This window comes from Anas acuta, chromosome 1 (genome assembly GCF_963932015.1).
Source record: "Anas acuta chromosome 1, bAnaAcu1.1, whole genome shotgun sequence".
NCBI lineage: Eukaryota > Metazoa > Chordata > Aves > Anseriformes > Anatidae > Anas > Anas acuta.
Window position 1 is genome coordinate 181,195,450 of NC_088979.1, and position 16,472 is coordinate 181,211,921.

A 16,472-nucleotide genomic window follows, 5' to 3' on the forward strand; every position below is an offset into this window, starting at 1 on the left:
AAATTATTTATGCAAAACTAGAAGTCATCATCCTGCTTTGATGCTGATGAAGAAGTAGGTTCTCCGAAAAAGTACAAGTATGCCTGAAGGGGCTGGTGGTACTTCTGGTTGAGCATAGTAGAGCTGCTATGTTTTTCTGCTGATCATCTTTATTCGATTTTCCAAGACCTCACATGGTAATTATTATTTTAATCCAGATTAGCTGCTGCCTTCTCAATAGGTGTGTCTACTTCTCTGGAGATGTCCAGAATATTAATGGAAAAATAGTTGGGAGTGGGAGTCAAAAGGAACATACAAAAAAAGAACTTGAAAAAAACGGAGATAAAACCAAAGTAGGAGTAGTAACAAACAGGAACTTAATGACATCCCACATTCACTAAGCAGTAATTCTTCTTTTCCCTATTTATTCAGTGGACAATCACACAACAGACTTGATCTTCATGCTTTGATCTGGGAGGGATGTCAGCCCTTAACCTTTACTTAGGGATAGACCCTTTTACCTAAACAAGTCATCTACTGGTCTGCTTGACATAGAAAGGTGTAGGATTGTAAACTAGAATGCCAGAAACTCACTTTGAGGCCCTAGCCATATTAAATTTCTATAGGCATACATGAGCTCACCAATTTGCTGAAGAAGCAATGTACAACTAGGAAGGGCAGTGCAGGGACGGAGAGCAATTACCTCCTCCCCAAAAACACCTTTTCTTGAAGGTTTACTTCCTCAAGTGAAACAAACTAATCAAATTCCTTGAAACAGGTGCAGTTTTTGTTCTTGTTTTGACTTTCACACAGAAATATGGAAAAGCCAGGCCTGGTGCTTTCCAATTTAATGAAATATTGCATTGTGCTGACTCTTGACAGACGATTGTAATGGAAAAAAATTTCATTTCACATAGCCACTATACTTATGGATAAATCTCCTTTAAAAAAAAAAAAATTCTTTCAAAACACTGTTTCAATATATTTTTAACAGAATTCATAGTTGTAGCCAATACCAGCTTAATAGCATAAATAAAAACAATTCGCCACTTCACCATTCGCCGCTTCTAACATAATAACTTAAAAATGTTCAGCTTTTGCTTAGGCAAAATATAACTAAAAGGCCCACATCCAATCTGACTGGTTTCAATATTTACCTAGGGCTTAGACCTACCAGCCCTGCGTGTGCTGATATTATCACTAAAAGGGAAAAAAAACAGTCTCCACCTCCCTCCTGCCTCCACTTGTTCTTTTCCTATTATTTTGCTTGCACTGCCATCAGCACTTACCATTATAAGGAAAGTGGAACTAAAAAAGCAATCCAGGTTAAAAGCAGCCAGTATTTGCTACATCTGACTTAAAATGAATTGGTTCCCCATCCTTGCTCACCACGCAGCCAGTGCAAGGAAGGCAATGGGAACACAGCCAGGAGAAAGGAGTGGGCAATGAAGGCAGCAGGTGGGGCAGAGGCTTATAGAGAATTAAAAGCATCTGTGCCTCTAAGTTAAGGCCTTATTTCCTTATGGCTTTTCCAAAGTCAAAGGGAAATAAATATTGCTAGAGGGTGATTCTCCCTATCCTACTAATCAACTTGTGTTGAGGAAACAGCACTGGGCAAAGCAGTCTACAATTCAAAACAAGAAAAGATGATTACATGAAGGTTTCCTAATTAAAGATTTTATTCAAAGTCTTCAATCATTTGGATTTAAAGTGGTCTAGCCTAGCAGTAGGGAGCCAAATGTGGCACTGTGAGGTGCATTTTATGCTTTCTGTATCTACCTGCCTGCTGTTAAATATTAGCCTAAGTAACATCTTTGTGTCTCTTTCCTTCCAAGCTTTTTTTTTTTTTTTTTCTTCTGGTGGTGTGTGTGTGTGCTATAGAAACTGCATGTTTTTAAGCTACCCAGATAAGAGGCACCTGCTATGTTTGCACAGAGCCTGGCAAATCAGATCTTCCAGTTCACCTGGTTTCCCTTACCACTACTGGATTGAAGGGACTTGATGCAGCCTCCACACTGGTGAGGCGATGGATGCTGCACATTTCTGTAATCCTTCCCTGTCCTCCACATCAGGCAGGTCTAATAAAAGTGTACAGCTTCCTTAGAGTGCCTCTCTTCTTCCTAGTAAGTCTTTTCCCAGGAGTTAAAAGTATTATTGTTACCACTGCAAAAGGTAACAAAAGCAGCACAGCATGAAAGTAGTATGAAAGAAAAACTAATAATAATAGAAAATTTATATAATATATACATATAAAAATAAAACTAGCAACAATTAAAACAATACAGAAATACGTTGTTTCAAAATAAATCTCTTTCTAGCAAAGTATCTTTCAGGCAATACAGCCTGGGTTTTAATTCTGAAATTGCAGAATTAGCTTAAAATCATATATGAGCATACAGAGAAGTGTTTTGGAGATATCCAGCCTGAAATATGCTACAGATAAAACCTAAACAGAGCAATAAACAAACCTGGGTTACAGCATGAAGAATGTTTACCACCACAGTACTGGTTTTAACAACAGAGGAGACTTTACTCATACAGACGTCTATAAAACCAATTTCATCTTGTGTGAGGAGGAAAACATAACTGAGAAACAATAAAAGAGACTGACTAGCAACAACAACAATCTCAAGTCCAAAGCAGGTTAGAAGGAAAATACTTCTTTCTAATCTCCCTATAGGTTACATATGCAAACAATAAACTTTCCATGAGGCCATGTCATTTTCAAATCAATTATATAAACTCAAAATTCTCAGAAAGCTATGAAATCCTTTTCTGCAGTGCGTAACAGTAAAGGTTTTCTTTATCAGCTCTCAGAACAAGATCCGTTTAGTACTTATGAGAAAGGCTCTGCCACACAAGTTGGTTGGAATAAGTCCATACTACACATAGAAGACTTTTTTTACGTGATAAATGAGAGAAGCCTTACATACCAATTGTGATGTCAACGTTGGAATCCCTAGTGAGATATTCAAGTACAGGGCCAGAAACGTAGCCAGAGCCAAGTACTAAAACCCTCTTCTTGTTATCCATGTTCTGGGCGTACTCCCTAGAGGGGAAAATTACAGGGAAAATTAAAAACCACACGGAAGAAATAAATTGCACGCTGATAAAGCTAACAGAATAAGTATGTTTTAGTAAGTCTACAAACCAAGAGCTCTATTCAGACCAACAGTCAAAGTTGTGGCTAGCTAACCCAAAACTGGTCAATAGCTGTCAAGTACTGCTACCGTCCTGCTGCATAACTTCTACTTTCCTTCCTCTAATATAACCAAGATCAAATGCATCAATGTTTCCACTGCTTCTCCAATTGCTACTGGATTTTGAACAGTTTTTTTTCCTCAGTTGTCATTATGTTTTCCTCAATAGCCAAATGACTGTAACCAGATCACTTGAGGACCACCAAGCTGCTTATGTCATGTTGGGCTGCCATGACTTGTCAAGGGATTCCAGTCCCTGTCTTGCCTACTTTACATCATGGAACTGCTGAATTACATAAAATAAAATAAAAAAAAGCTCTTCTGTTGACTTATAATATAAAGTGTTCACATCAGATTCTGCGTTTCTTTTTGTCAGTCAGAACAACATAGATCAGCGATTACTTAATATGCTCTCAGAAATGCATAAATTATAGCAAGAAAATGCATTTTATCTCATTATAGCTTTCCTTTTACCTTAAAATTTATGTTGTTAAAACTAATATTGTAAAAATTTTTATTTAAAATATTTTCATCACCATGCAGTTAAAAACTGTTCAGTAAATAAAATGTTTTTATAGCACTTTTTTATTGTTGAAGAAAAGGAAGTTCTTTATTGCCCTATTGTTTAACAAAATTAGCAGTGTTATTTGAGGTTTTGTTTTTCCTACCCCATATCCTGAGAACAAATTTCAACTAATAGTTAGGGCCTTCAAAGATAAGATTTAAGAGAAACTTCCGAAGTGTATACACAAGTTCCTCAATCTCCCTTTTATCTACCAAGAGTTTACACAGGCATACCCTGCATTGTGGATAGGCGTAGGGAGAACCCTGACCTCTAGCTGACAAACTTTGCATAAAGCTCCTGCCCTCGGAAGAGGATTAACCACATTTCCACTAAATAATGGTCGTCTCAGACTTCTGGGGAGCTCTACATGGCACCTGTAAACTCATTTTTTTCTTGTTTTTTCAGTTCAAAAACTACCAAACTAATGAAGGACAGTGTTGCAGCTGGCCAGAGCAACACCTAAAGTGCATAAGAACAGGGGTACTACATGACCTAAGGCATGGCATGAAGTACAAATGGGTATCTGGGGGCGCAAAGCCTTGAACAATAGTATTGAAAGACTATCCTGAGTAGACAGAGTTAAATCAATACCAAATCCATCTGTCTGAAGCACATTCCCATCTCCTGTGTCTGAGAATTTGTGAAGGTTGAATTAATTTCTGAAATTCCAATGTCCCATTCTCCATTCCTCTACTTTCAGAGGGATTTTTTGTTTTTAAGTAACTTTTTTCAACATTACATCTGAAAGGGACATACTAGCATATCACCTGTCTAATCTATCTAAATTATTATTATAGGTTACTGTACATTTTGACCTTCACACAAGTTTTATAGATCTTATTTTTTTAAAAAATAGTTGAGCCATGATTTAATCCATTCACAGAAGGCCTCCTCAGCCCATCATCTCCTTTCATATGACAAACCCTAGGACCTTCCATCGCCTACTACCTATTCTAATAGGACATCTTCTACAACTACACCTTCTTGAGCAAAGGAAAAGAAAGAGCTCCACTCCACCCTTCACTTATAGGAAGCAGCAGTGGTATGCAGGAGCTTGAAGCAACAGTGTTGACAAAGGGGAGACTTCCCAAATAAAAGAAAGCTGTATTTTGCAGTCAAACATCTTATCACACTTATTTTAAACTTTTCCACTGTCCATAATTAGATACCACTTGGATGAAATGCAGCATGTCTATCTGGGACAGGCACAAACATGAGCTGCCAAATGATCCTCCAAGAGTGGGAACAGAATTCCAAAAAAGAACATCTCAGATTATTGCCAATTCTCTACCTACAAATTTAAATAATCCAGTTACATCAGCCTCTGAGACATCCACAGTGTTCATGGGACACGCAGCTGTGGATGAGGAACTGGTAGCAGGTTTGAGGCAAGTGAAAGGATGGAAAAAAGTTCAGTAAATCAACCCATTCCTGCATTCTGATGGCAACCAGGACAGTTCAGCTGATGTAACCTGGCTAGCATAAGTTTGAAATGTTCATGGACATTCAAAGAGAATACACAATTAGTCTAAATAGAGCCCTCAGGTACTAAACTAGACACAGCACTACTTTGTTAGAGTAATACCAGAAGCCACATAATTCTTGCAGGCTCTAAACAAGAGCCTATCTTTAACTAAACCATTACACTTTATGCAGTTATCTCCCCACTTTCATATGCATTATTTCCCAAGTTCACAAGTAAAGGGAGGGTAGTGTTAGCAGGTCTTGTTTTTCTGATATCTAAGTGAGCAACACCAATGAACAACAGAACATCACATGCAATACACAGGTCTGCAGAAATAGCAAAAATCTACCCACAAAAAAACCCTTGGGAAGGAAGTCTCCAGATTCTCAGGGTAGTTCACACAAGACCATGCAAATGATTATGGAGAAAGCCAAAAAAACAGATTACTGTGCTGTGTGAGGAATAAGAAAATTTGTTACTGAGACAGCCTCTTGAGGTGGTCTACTAAATAGCACAAGATAAAAACAACTGTAAGCTGTCATCTTTGAGAAGCAAACAGCATGTTACTTTGAGTGGAAAAAGCACCCATATATAATTCATCATGCACAAATTCATAACCAGACTTCTTAAAGTTCCTGAAGGAAATCTGAGAAGTCAATATACCATGCTTTTAGCATCCACTAGTGCATGCAGTACTTGTGGTCAGACCAATTTTGATTTTTACGCGATGCATACTACAGCTGGCACCGATCATGAACGTGAAACCAGAAGTATCCACTTACTGTCAAATTAACATCTTTCATAGCTAAACTATAGTGTTTGTTAATAACGGGGAGGAGAGGGAAGGGATATCCAGGTTATTTATACTTCTGTTAGTTTAATCCACTCAGTGCTACTTCTTTCATGTTACCACTGGCAGATAACTACCGAGACAGGGTCAGGATGAAGCAGCAGCTAAAGCGGTAGCTAAAGGAGTATAATGAAAAGTCAGAGTCTCACAGAGGCTCCTGGATACATCCACCTACTGAACAATGCACTTGAGCAATACTTGAAGAAACTAGACTCGAGCTACATTAGACAGCCTTTTCAGCCATTCCTTTGAAAGGACTGTATGTTACATCCATTTTAAATGGGCCAGGAAGAACATAAAAATATTGGCATGTGGTTATTTGCTGTCTCTGGTTAGTCTTGCTAACATAAGGAAGAGAAAAATGGCTATTTTCTAACTTCAGTATGAGTTAGTAACAACACATGCTAATGATTTAAACAGTCTGCATGAAGGAAGAAGATAATCAGCAAGCTAGGAGTTAAGTTAGATACAGTGCAGCAAGCTAGGAGTAAGGTAGATACAGTGCAAAATAGCAGCAGCCCACCAAAACAGAAGATAAAATAAATGCAAAAGGGGAAACAGAATGCAGAGAAGTTTATTTACAGTCCTGAACTGGACTTTAAGAAAGTATGCATTACCTGCTCTCCCTCAATTTCTGGATATATTCATACTTAGCTGTCAGTGAGCCATTGGATGCAATCACTGCCTAGAAATACATGAAACAAAGTATGAGGGATTTTTGCACCTGTATATTTTAAAGCAGAGGCAGACAAGCAGACAGGCAAACTGCAAAACTTACATCTCGAACAACAGATGAGTAATTCTGTTTTTCAAGAGGTTCTGAGCCTTCAGATAACAGCTAGGGAGAAAATGTTATTGAAAATCAATCATTTTATTTCCCGTATTTCTTTCAGAGTAAAATACCAAGTTTTTTAATAGCATTTAAATGCATGCAACAATGGCATCTTGTAGATGTAAAATTACCCTGTCCCTGATCAGTGTCCTTTGACTTTTTTGAAAAGATAGGAATTCAAACAGCAGTCTTACTGTGATTGTTGAGTACCCAAAAAAAACTCGGATTTTAATACCTTTTACAAGCTTCATCAGCAGTAGGCTACCTTCCAGAGACTCTCCTGCCTACAGAAAGTTTTTGGTACTTCCCCTAAGATATCCAAGTCCCTAACATCTTGTTCACATGTTGCTTTTTGAAAGTATTGCCTCAAGACATAGAAAGCTTGTTTTTAAAAATACAAAGTCTGTTATGTTCTACAGCAGATTAATTTTAAAAATATATAGGAGACCAGAAAAGCAACAAACAAGCAGACTGCCCAAGCTTTCACCTCCTTGTTGCATACATAAGATCTTACCATCTCCTCAATATATGGGAAAAGCATATCACCAAAGTACTCTGTTGCTTCTATAGGAAGCTGTGCTGGCAGATTGTCAATGGAACACATCAGAATCCCAGAGCCTTCAACACTGGAAGACAGAACACAGCTCTTCTGAACAATTTCTCCATGGTACTTGAAAGGCACCACATTTCACAAGTGTTTTCAGCTCATGATTTTCAATATAATGTTTCACTGTACAAATTACAGGGGAAAGCAATACAAACTAAAGGCTATCCCACCTGTCATGAATAATATGCTGGTCAGCATCATACATACAAAATGGGCTGTCAATTGTTGTACACTCCGTCATAAATTCTATAGATCCTCCAGTGTCTGCCGAAATGTCACATATTGCCAGAAGTCTAAAGCAATCAAATAAAAAAAAGAACAGAACACAGCATTATCCAAATTACAAACAAACATATAACAGATCACAAGTCAACACCGGGGGAAAAAAAAAAAAAAAAAGAGAGAAACATGAGAAGAATTACAAACCTTGTAGTTTCATCCTACTTAACCAACGCAGAAGTCAACACACCACAATGACCTACATAAATGCAAAGGAAATCTAGACCTGTTTTAGTTATAAAACTTTCGTTCACATCAACAGGATCCAAATTTCATCCATAACTTCTCAAAGACCGGAAGAATCCACTCATTCACCATCTTTTCTCTGTACTTCCTGTGCTGTCAACACCTCCAATTCCCCCAACCTACCAGTGAGCAGTCCTGTGCCAGAATGACTTCACCGTTGAACGAGATGGCTGCCTCCCAGACAGCTGGCACTGGTGGAGTGTTCATGAGCCTAACTCACAACCTCTGGCTCTACTCAACGTTAACTCTCAAAGTCTCTATTTGTTAGGTACCATAAATAAATGTGTCACAAATGGGCAAAGAGACAATGGCCTGCTTCCTTACCAGGATACATAGCCATATCTTCCCAAGATACATCTTCAGGACAGTCTACCAGAGAACTATTACAGTATCGGCCAGGCTATTAAAGAAAGGGTGGGCTCCTACCCACACTGAAAGGAGCCTAACCCTGGATTTGCACCCTGCATTCCATATTGAAAGCTATTTAGGGTTGAGAAGTATTCCAGCTACCCGCTGCAGACATCACAGCTGGTAAGAAACAGTTACTGACTTGTACAAGTCAAGAGGAGAAAAAGAACTTGTCCACTCTGAAACTCTGTTCATGCATAGAAATTTCTAGCAGTAATGGTGCAGTAAGCATACATCCCAGATGTCAGAAAATGTTTGGATTGCATTCTGCACAAGGGTCAAATGCAGAACTACCTTTGCAGAAAGACAGATACCTCTTAATTGTTTCTACTGTGATGTTTTCAGAAACTCTGAACTGTGAAAACAACACTGCCAATCACAGAACAAAAGCAGGAGCAACAAGATGTTTCGCAGCATGTAAGAACATTAAGAAACAAAATCACTTGCCAGACACTATCATGAAACTGCTTAGCATTATGACTCGATGCTGCAGAATTGCTGCTAGTGAAACAAGGTGCCTTACTTGTGTGGTAGCTCAGGACAGCCCTCCGGTGCACCTGCAGCAGATCTAACTGGCATGAGCAGCTTCTGAGCATCCTGTCGACTTAACAAGCGAGGAGTATGTTGTTCCCAGTATATGCCGTTAATTAAACAAGTCGTGTAGGGTGCAATCTGCAAAGAAAAGTACAGACGCCCAATGTTCCCATCTAGCACTTCACAAAGTTGAAAGCTCCGGGTCTAATATTTTAAATGAATGCTCTCTCAATCAACAGATACGCAAAGGAATACTAACTACCAACGCTCCGTGGAAAACCTTTCATAAAAGAACAAAAGAGATGCTCACATCAGTGTTGAAGCGAGAAGTGTAAAGTTCTGGATGTTTATCATAGTCTACTGGATCATACATTCCATCGTGCTTCCTCACAAGATGATGGTGCCGACTTAACACCGTCCCATAAACTTTTCTGAGGTCTGAGGAAAAAATAATAATAATAATTAGCTGTTATACTTGGAGAAAAGGGGTTCCAATGTTTTTAATCACATTTATCATCACTGCATACCTCCAGACTGGGAAACTTCCTTTAACTCATGTGGTTCCACAAATTCACATGGCAGAGCATTGAACATTTCTTGGGCACCCTGTAAAGCAAAAGTAGGATTCCGAATGAGCAGAGAACAAAGAGATAGTGTAACATTGCTCATTTGGCCTGTGAAACCAGGTACAAAAATGCCACATACAGCTTGACAGTCCTGCCCAAGAACATCTTCACAGACGTAGATCCCGCTTCACACATACCCCTGCTCTCCAAAATAAAGCTGCCTGGACTCCACACACAAGGAATTTACATCACTCCCCACTACTGCAGAATGCCTGGCCCAAAATCTAACATCTGTTTTATATTTCCAACAGCAGAGCTGAAAGGCCTCAACTCAGCCACAATAGACAGCTTTGCTGCCTTCTGAGGAGCAGTTTCTCTTTAGTGAAGACCCCTGAAGCCACTCCTCACCAACCAGGATGTTCTAAAGGCAAAGAACTTCAAAATGACTTTCCCAAAGAGCTGTGACTGCAAAACATGGGCCTTTCAGACAAGCCATCCATTTTTCGAGAAGGCACTCATTTACATGGCAATGCTTTCACTTTAGAGCTGGAGGCTTGTTAACTGGTCTTTGTTGCCAGAAGCATGTGTCTTTTCCCTACCTCCTAGACAACAGCTCCAAAGTCTGGTATTTGTAAGCCACATCAATGTTACTGAAAAAGAGAAAAATCCTCAAGTATTAGAAAGGTAATTCTTTCCCCGTAATTTACCAGACTGATTCAACACACCTTGTGAGCCCAGAGGGGAGAGAGGGAGACAAAAATCATGCAGGTGGGAAAAGAGACAGGAGGAGTAAGTCTTAACCTATTTGTCATGGTAAGAAGTTAGCATAGTCAGCCTTGTCAGGCATGATCTCACATTAAAGGCATTTGTTTAGGGTACTTAAAAATTCTTATGGCATTGAAAAACCTGAAGTGCAAGCAAACAAAATGAACCTATCTTAAACCATTTAACCTGACGCATCAAATGCCAAGAAGTTCTATTAAAAGTAATATAGTATTTCACCCTGAAGACAGAATTCTTACCTTAGAAACATTACCAGTGCCTGTAAACACGAATGTCAAGGGCCCAACTGACTTTGGCATCAGTCCCAGAGAAATTTCATACCCGGCATCGCGTACTGCCTGCACGGCCTGACTGCTATTTCTGTAGTTATGTGCCATCCCAATGTGCTGAAATCAAAGGCACAGAGTCATTAGATGGGATATTTGCCAGATCCAAATACTGACGATTATTCAAAACCTGTACATCATTTTGCTGAAGAACAATATACATATACTCTTACCATGAAGGGAGTGTGATGTCCCAGGGCTAAAAACCGTAATCCTAATCCATGCAAAATGTTGATCATTCCTATAGGTTAAAAAAAAGAAAAATCACACCATCAGTGTTAATTATGAATATACACAGTTAGAAACTGCAGCGACTTACTGAAGTCTAACATCATCCTGGATATTTTTGCTTGTGCTATAATATTGTTACTTATAAAGAAAGTCTATACAACACCAGGGAAGGAGAAATTCAATAGCAGGCCATAACCTTAAGCCTGCTGTTGACCTACATTATTCATTCCAACACTATTTAATACTTGGATATCCTTTTATCAGATGCAAACACATCACCAGATTCCAAAGAAGGAGATAATACAGAGAGCTTCCTGAAGAAACAACAGAAGCTGTTTCAAACCACAGGACGGTCAGCAACAATATCCTTCAAAACTCTTCAGTTGACCTTGACATGAAGTCTGCCTCAGGTTAGCTGAACAGATGAATGGGACTTCAAAACAACATAAAATAGTAGATTTGCCAGGAATCCATGGGACTGTTTGACACATAGTCTGATCAAAAGCAGGCAGCACAAAACAGAAAGCAAAAAAGCTCTTAAAAGCAACACAACAATTAAAAATGCATTGCAAAGCCCCAGCGTTCAGGAGACATACAGAACCAGAAGTATTACAGGAAGTTACTTGGTGCAAGCCTGCCTTTACTTTATGCACTATACCTGCTACACCAGCCCACTTTCCAAAGGCCACAACTCGCATTCCTTTATGATCAACCATTTTTTCATAGTCAAACAGTCGAATTTCCTGAAAATACATAGCAAATTGAATATTAAAATTTCCCGTGAATGCACAGTCAGTGGCACACTGCTTTCCTAGGAACCACCTTTTCATATGCCTTTGTCATCCTTCCCAATAGAGGCTGATAGGAAGATATGAGGAAGGCAAATAATTCAGAACAAGATATATGTATAAAAATTAAAACGTAAAAACTACATTAGTCTCTGCCCTGCCTGTTCACCCTTGGCACAGAGCACCCCCACAGGCCACTCCAACCTCTGCAGGCCACATCTCTGGCCAAGAGGTTGCTTTTGCTTGGTTTGCTTGTTTTGTGCAAATTGGCTGCATCCCTCAGTGAGGGCCAATACTCCCCACAAGCCTGTGTTCACGCAGCATAAACATCTCCTGAGCACACACCATGCTCACAGCTCATCTGCCTTATGCACATACACACAGTAGCACTGCAAGCAAGAGATCTGCTGGGCAAAAAATACTCAGCTCCAGGCAGGGATACTGAAAATGGTCCTATCAGCTATCTATGCATATACATGTTGGAAGCAACCATACAAGGCAGCAAGCTTTCTACCAGGACTAAGTTCAGTTTGAGCTCCACGCTGCTCCTTGTTCTGACAGCATTTACCTGTCTTAGAATCTCATCCAGAAGGGGCATGTTTGCCTCCTGGGCTTTAATAGTGTGAGAAAAGAAGGCATAATTCTTTTTAGGAATTAATTTGTCCTCTGGAGGTCTCTTCACACCCACTATCAGAGAAGCTTCAGAAATGTCTTCCTGAATAATGCCACCTGCTTTGACGTAGTCCTATAAAAGACAAAAATCACGTATATGTTTCTGTTTCTTTCCATATTCATAGCTCTAAGCACGAAAGCAACTCAAGCAGAGGACAAACAGAAAATTCTACAAAGTAGAAACCAGTTACCGCATGTGATAAATTCCTAAGTCTCATTTTCAAAAGGGGTATCAAACATCAAACTGAATTTCTATGCTAATATACTATTATATGAGGCTAAAACATAGTTACATATTAGCAAAATCATTCATCTTAAATTCACAGACTACAAAGAGAACATTTTATTACAGTTAATTATAGTATTACAGTAATGAACAGCCCTTTGTAATGTGTTGAAACACTTGGAAATAAGTTTAGAGAAATCTGACAAATGAGTCTGATGATGTACGATTTTATAAAACTGTGTAAGTCCACGCTGAAGACCAACTTCTAAAAGAATGTTTATCCATATGAAAATATATTTTTGCTCCCCCTTAACTCAAAAACATTGTTAAAATTCCAGCCTTCAACATTGTACTTGTGTATCTAATGTGATACATGCTTTGGTGAAAACCAGCATTGTGTCCTAACTGAAGGGTGATAGTGCAAGTGATCACTAATTCCCTACTTATGTTTCAGTTTTCATCTGTTGGCTCAGATACCTTAGAGCAGTGTTACCGCTGCTACAAGAATTGTAAAAGCTCTCAGTCTTGAAGCCCACAGCATTAAAGAACTTTTCTTCTGATTTTACACAAGGAATGGGATTCAAGCAGGAGTGGGATTCACAATTGGAAGATGCATAATTCATTATTTAAAAAAATACTTATTTTTTAGTATTGCCTCTATAAAAACAAAAGAGAAAAACCCATCAGTTTTAAATTAATCCCCATGTCTCTACTTCAAAAGCACCTTGCACTTCTTCAGAGACAGGTGAAAGGGAGAGTAATCGTTAAGAACAGTTCCAAAAACCCACTGATGTGTCAACATTAATTACATTAAAAGGATAAACAAACTAGTCCTTTTTCTTTACACCAGGACACAACAACTTCTCATTTAACAAAATGAGTGATAGGTTTTCTCATGTGCATCCTTCGAGTACTACTTTTCCTGCACTATGCTTCACAGTCAAGCTATTGGCTTGCTCATCTAACTCAGAATGGGACCTTACCTTCTCGTGGATGGCTCTCCGGTTTGACGGCTGCACCAGGACTTTGTACCCCATCTGTGTCAGTTCCTTAACATGCTTTGGTGCTAGGGGTGCTCTCCTTTCCCATGCATTAACGTCTTCTCTCCTGATTGCCAGCACAGACTTGTGATGGTACCGACACTTGGCATGACGGAACGCACACTTACCGTTTGTGTGACTGAAGGCTCGGAGCATGGTAAAGCCTGATGGCAGCAAAGACAAAGGAGTAAAATAACCCTGCTACACAGATGCTTCAAACATAATTTGTGCAAAAGTTCTGGTCTCCTTTAACATCTGCTGTATAACACAAACCAGGTACTTTATACTCTAGTTACACCCTACTTCTGTGAGACAGGAATTTGCTTTCATTCTTAAATGGCACTAAGCCAGCGGGTACTTTGGTGCATCTCAGATTGGTGGGGTGGCCTTATAGAAACAAGCTGCTTGTCCTACTGTAAACAAAGGCTTGCAATGTGTTCATCATAACAACTTTTTTTTTTTTAATTGTGCTGCTTTTTTTATTAAAAAAAAAAAAAAAGTGGAAACCTAAAGATACCAATACATTTGCCAGCATAAACATGCAAAGACCAACTGCTTCTCAAAGCTTGCATCAAAAGAAGCAACAGCCAAGCAATAAATACATTGAAGAAAAAAAAAAAGTAGAGCACAGGCTGTAATGCAAGCAGAAGAGAAAGAAGAGAAAGTCCAACATGTGAAACCAATGCTAAGTATGTGTACATAACTAAGTCTTACACAAGTCGAAAACCGTGGAAGATAAGGAAGAGACCACAGCCATTTGCTTAGCAGAGATTGTATATGTGGTCAGGAATGGAATGTTTTCTTCCTAATTAAAACATTATGCAAAATGAAAAAGCTTCCTTAGGAGAGATTCCATGGCAGAGGATTATCCCTTTATTTCTTCTCTCCTCTTCTTCATTCCTACATACCACTGCTCAGCTCTGCTGTGAATGGCAAGGTGTCAGCACCACATACCTGGGAGTCTAAGTACTTCAGGTGTTCATGAGATTAAAAGATGGGGATCTCAAACACAGGGCCTTTAAAGACGTGAATTTCCTATTCAAAGCAATTTTAACTGATGGAAATAACTGATTAAACCTCTGATATTCCAGTCACTTGGAAAATCCTGTTTGTCCTCACGCCTCAATCTTGTAAAAAAATCTATATCTAGGCCTTAAAAGGTCCCATCTAACTCCAGGCTTGCTTAAGGAGAAAAACCAGTCTGCTAAAGAAAGCATAAGCAGGAGCACACAGTCCTCCATGCAAGCTCTGCGGGGGCACTCCTACCGTCACCACGCTCGTCCACGTGCGCAAGTTGATGTCCAGAGGCTGGGGCTGTACGATCCTGCTGCAGATCAGCACGCTCAGAGGGTCCTCGGGGAGCCTGTCTGTGCCTCGTGGAGCTCGAGGAAAGCTGGACGCCCACTGCTACCCTGTAATATGATGGCGAGAGTGGTCAGCACGGAGAGCTGGCTGCCCGCACCCAACCCCGCAGATCTATGGGGAGAAAAACACTGCTCCCAAGAGGGAGCTGGACAGGGGAACGGGGCCGGCAGGCAAATACTCGCCGTGACCTCTGGCAGGCCCAAAGCTCGCAGCGGGGCCTCCCGGTGCGTGCCCAGGCACCCAGCGGGGCCACAGGGCCGGGGCTGGCGCCAACACTGCAGCAGCACCGGGCGACGGGGCAGGGGGAAAACACGGATATATATTAAAAATAATACCAATATGTTAAAAATAGAGAAGTATACACTTAAAATAATAATAGTAGGTTAAAAATATAGATATATACATTAAAAATGATAGGTTAAAAATATAGAGAGATGTTAAAAATAAATATAATGTGTTAAAATATACAGGTATACATTAAAAATAATAACAATATATGTTAAAAATAGTAATATATAATGAAGATGATATAAAATTATGAGTGAACACACAGCAGGGACGCACGGGGCGGCAGCAGGGCCGGCCGCCCTTCCCCGGGCGGGTTTTCCCGCTGGAGCCCCGTTCCCCCACCGCCGCCACCCCGAAGCGTGCCCCGGCCGCTGCCGCCCTGCCCTGCCCTGCCCTGCCTTGCCCCAGCCCCTGGAGGGCCGCGGAGGCGGCGGCGGCCCCGGGCAGCGCCGAACCTACCTCGGGCCGGCCGGGCGGGGGCACGGCGCTGCTGCCCCCCCCCCGTCCCTTCCCTCCGCCCGCCGCCGCCGCCGCCGCCGCTGCCCCGGCCCCGCCGCCGCCCCGGGGCGCCAGCCAACCAGCGGCCGCCCTCCGGCTACACCCTCCGCCCGCCGCCAATGCGGAGCGCCCGCGGCGTGGCGTCACGGCGGGCGCCGGCAACGCCTCCCCAACGCCCCCCCGGTTCCTGGAAGGAGGGGGGGGGGGGGGTTGGAGCACCCCGGCCTCGCTGCCCGCTGCCCGCCCCGAGGGCAGGTGGCTCTCCGCAGGCGGCTTTCCGCGCAGTTTGCTCGCTTTTCTGTGAAGCCTGCCTTTTTTCATCCGCAGCTTCTCGTATTTACACTGGCACATGGGCTGTTTTTCCCTGTTTTGTGTAAGTCGTGTAATCACAGAAGCATTGAGGCTGGAAGAGACCTCCAGATCGTCTGGTCCAACCATCCCCCTACCACCAATGTCACTCACTAAACCGTGTCCCTCAGCGCCAGGTTCAACCTTTCCTTGAACACCCCAGGGACAGTGACGCCACCACCTCCCTGGGCAACCCGCTCCAATGCCCGACTGCTCTTTCTGAGGAGAAATGTCTCCTAATTTATAAGCTTATCCTCCCCTGGTGCAGCTTGAGGCCATTCCCTGTAGTCCTATCACTAGGTACCTGTGAGAAGAGGCTGACCCCCAGCTCCCCACACCTTCCTTTCAGGTAGTTGTTACGCTAACTAAAACCCTA

General features: G+C 41.2%; 1 protein-coding gene across 4 annotated transcripts in view; it reads right to left on the reverse strand.

Moving 5' to 3' along the window:
• Positions 1–15,833, reverse strand: part of AASS (aminoadipate-semialdehyde synthase) — a 30,223-nt gene extending 14,390 nt beyond the window's left edge. The window contains exons 1-15 of one of the 4 annotated variants that reach the window (XM_068669601.1): positions 15,710–15,833; positions 14,864–15,009; positions 13,541–13,761; positions 12,228–12,404; positions 11,530–11,614; positions 10,814–10,881; positions 10,554–10,700; positions 9,493–9,571; positions 9,276–9,403; positions 8,955–9,103; positions 7,669–7,791; positions 7,406–7,517; positions 6,838–6,897; positions 6,677–6,744; positions 2,913–3,028 (exon numbers count right to left, since the gene is read on the reverse strand). In XM_068669601.1, the coding sequence (XP_068525702.1) occupies positions 2,913–3,028; positions 6,677–6,744; positions 6,838–6,897; positions 7,406–7,517; positions 7,669–7,791; positions 8,955–9,103; positions 9,276–9,403; positions 9,493–9,571; positions 10,554–10,700; positions 10,814–10,881; positions 11,530–11,614; positions 12,228–12,404; positions 13,541–13,753 (1,525 nt within the window). In that variant the 5' untranslated portion in view covers positions 13,754–13,761; positions 14,864–15,009; positions 15,710–15,833. Of the gene's footprint in view, positions 1–2,912; positions 3,029–6,676; positions 6,745–6,837; positions 6,898–7,405; positions 7,518–7,668; positions 7,792–8,954; positions 9,104–9,275; positions 9,404–9,492; positions 9,572–10,553; positions 10,701–10,813; positions 10,882–11,529; positions 11,615–12,227; positions 12,405–13,540; positions 13,762–14,863; positions 15,010–15,513; positions 15,686–15,709 lie in introns of those variants that run through there. The other 3 variants (XM_068669600.1, XM_068669599.1, XM_068669602.1) reach the window with 3 other exon arrangements.
• Between the last annotated feature and the right edge of the window lie 639 nt (positions 15,834–16,472).